This window comes from Austrofundulus limnaeus, unplaced genomic scaffold (assembly GCF_001266775.1).
Source record: "Austrofundulus limnaeus strain Quisiro unplaced genomic scaffold, Austrofundulus_limnaeus-1.0 Scaffold672, whole genome shotgun sequence".
In the NCBI taxonomy this organism is placed as follows: Eukaryota; Metazoa; Chordata; class Actinopteri; order Cyprinodontiformes; family Rivulidae; genus Austrofundulus; species Austrofundulus limnaeus.
This window is the reverse complement of record NW_013953074.1, coordinates 57,387-59,915: the sequence shown is the minus strand read 5'-3', so window position 1 is coordinate 59,915 and position 2,529 is coordinate 57,387. Positions and strand designations below refer to the sequence as shown.

Sequence of the window (2,529 nt, the reverse complement as noted above, 5' to 3'; positions counted from 1 at the left end):
CATTTATTCAAGTAAAAAAAAGACTGGCTATTGTTATGAGAAACTGGTCCATAGACTGTTTATGTTTATTGTTTTGTCTTCCAACAAACATTTCACTCAGTACATCATAATGGTTACTGAGTTCAAAAATATTTACCATAATAATAATATTTATTATAAAACACGTTTAATGTAGTCTGGTCCAATCATGTCTCCAGTGCCAGGTCCATGTGATCCAGAGGACCTGATTGATGGGATCCTGTTTGCAGCCAGCTATCTGGGCTCGACTCAGCTGGTGTCAGAAAAAACACCATCCAAGAGTGTCCGTCTGATGCAAGCACAGGAAGCAGCTCAACTCATCAAGGTGAACCCAAACATCATGGATTTATCTGTGAACATTCTGGGTCCAAATTCAAGCAAACATTTTCAACCAACTAATGCAGACATTTAGTCATGCAGGAAAACTTTTCTTTTCACATATTTGGACAAAAAAATACTATAAAAATTCTGTTAGTTTGTTAAAATAAGGTAAACAAAAACAGAATGCAGTGATATGTTAACTTTAATTTCATATTCTCTCCACATTGAAACAGCAAACAAATCAAATGTTTACAGTAAATAAAACCAAAGGTTTTTAGAAGCAAAAAGTAATTCTGCAGTTTTATTGCAGCAGTATATCTTTAAAAATTGGGATGGGTAAGACTGTTTAAGTTACGACCCCATGCTTGTTTCCTGGTTCACCTGATCTGCTCCTTGTCTGAAAGAAGTAAAAGAAGTAAAAGTATCCTTTTAAATGTTTTGATTGTAAAGAAATCAAAGTAAAAGTAATGATAAAAATACTTAGTAAAATTACAAATCCTCAAAAATTTCTGAAGCACTGTAACAGAGTAAATGTACTTTTACTTATGGCACAGCTTTAACCACATCTCCAATGGAGGTGCTGGGGGACATTGCCTCCAAGTGGGCCATGTTCCATGTCTCCAGTGTCCAAACAGCTGTCCTGGTTAGTGGTCACATGTTCTAGTTCCCTGTTGTAATTTCTAYCCCTGTTCCTGGTGGTGAACTCCCTGGGTGAGGGAGGTCATCAAGCTAAAGAAGGAATCTTATTGAGCCTTGTTAGCTGGTAGGACTCTGAAGGAATTTGAGAAGTACCAGAGGGCCAAGAGTGGAAGCCCTGACTGTTGCATGCCTGAGATGCATGTTCAACTAAGAGGAGAGCCTGGAAATGTCCCAGRACATGTTGGAGAGACTGTCTTTCATCTGGCCTTAGAACACCTTGAAATCCTCCTGGAAGAGGTGGCTGTGGAGATTGATGTCTGGACCTTCCTGCTAAAACTACTGCGGATGGATGGATGGATGTCTGGATGGATGTCTGGATGGATGTCTGGACGAATGGATGGATGGATGGATGGATGGATAGATGGATGGATGGATGGATGTCTGGACGGATGGATGGATGGCTGGATGGATGGATGGATGGATGGATGGATGGATGGATGGATGGATGGATGGATGGATGGATGGATGGATGGCTGGATGGATGGATGGATGGATGGATGGATGGATTATAATGGTTGTAATGGAGTAGGAGACAACAGTTTAATAGTATTACAGTAACAGTGTCCTTGCAGAAGACACCATTACAGAACATGATGTCTCATATTTTTTATATTTCCCACCAACAGTCTCTTCTGCCCACTGATGTCACAGCAGAAAAAATACCAGCAACAAAACAGAACAAAAGTACAGTTACTGTGTAAACAAAAGAGCAAAACCAGGTGTAAGGAGCCCATTCTTTAAATATAAATATCCTAATGCAGTTAAACTAAACAATAAAAGTTTATTTAGTTCAGTAAACATGTTGTCAGAATCTGTTTTTAACTGTCTGTTTAGGATGGTCAGACTGCAGCTCAGCCTGTGTTCGAGGTGGATCTCTTCATCTCCACTCAGAGGATCAAAGTGCTGAAAGGTGACTCCCAGGTAAGAAGATGGAAATCCAACACTCTATCTTTCTGTTTAGGCTCAGATTCAAAACACACCTACATTCAAAACCATTACATCAAAATTCAGCTCACTCCAATTCAAACGGAWATAATTCATGTTCATAGTTTAACATTTAAAATCTTACATTTGAATTCACCTTTTCTAAAGGAAACTGCTTTCTGTTCAGTGATTCCAGGTCAGTGTGCCTTTCGGTCATTGGAATTTCCTTTCAGAAATGGGTATTTAAAAAACAAGAAATGAGTGACTGTTTTTTTAATACAGAAATAAAAATCAAAATACAAAGTATTTCTCATTTTTGGTATTAAAAAGGGTTGAGGCAAATTTTAAAAATATTTTGTGTTTCATTTTCTGTTTGGGATGACAAAAAAATGAAAATTACTTTAAAATAGAAACAAACAAAGTGACTGTACTCTCACCATAGCTTTTCACCCTCTAGACACTTCAGACTTTCAGCACAAGTCAGACAGCTGTCATCTCCAGAAATACTCAGATGACTCTGCAGTTGTTGGGTGTATCAGAGATGGACAGGAAGCTGAGTACAGAGAG

The 2,529-nt window shown here is 38.4% G+C and overlaps 1 protein-coding gene across 2 annotated transcripts in view; it reads left to right on the top strand.

Annotated features, from left to right (window-relative positions):
- Window positions 1-197: 197 nt before the first annotated feature.
- The window catches only part of apba1a (amyloid beta (A4) precursor protein-binding, family A, member 1a), a gene marked incomplete at its 5' end in the record, with an annotated part of 16,776 nt that continues 14,444 nt past the window's right edge, over window positions 198-2,529 (top strand). For both annotated transcript variants that reach the window (XM_014027688.1, XM_014027687.1), the window contains 2 exon segments: window positions 198-343; window positions 1,873-1,959. In XM_014027688.1, the coding sequence (XP_013883142.1) occupies window positions 198-343; window positions 1,873-1,959 (233 nt within the window).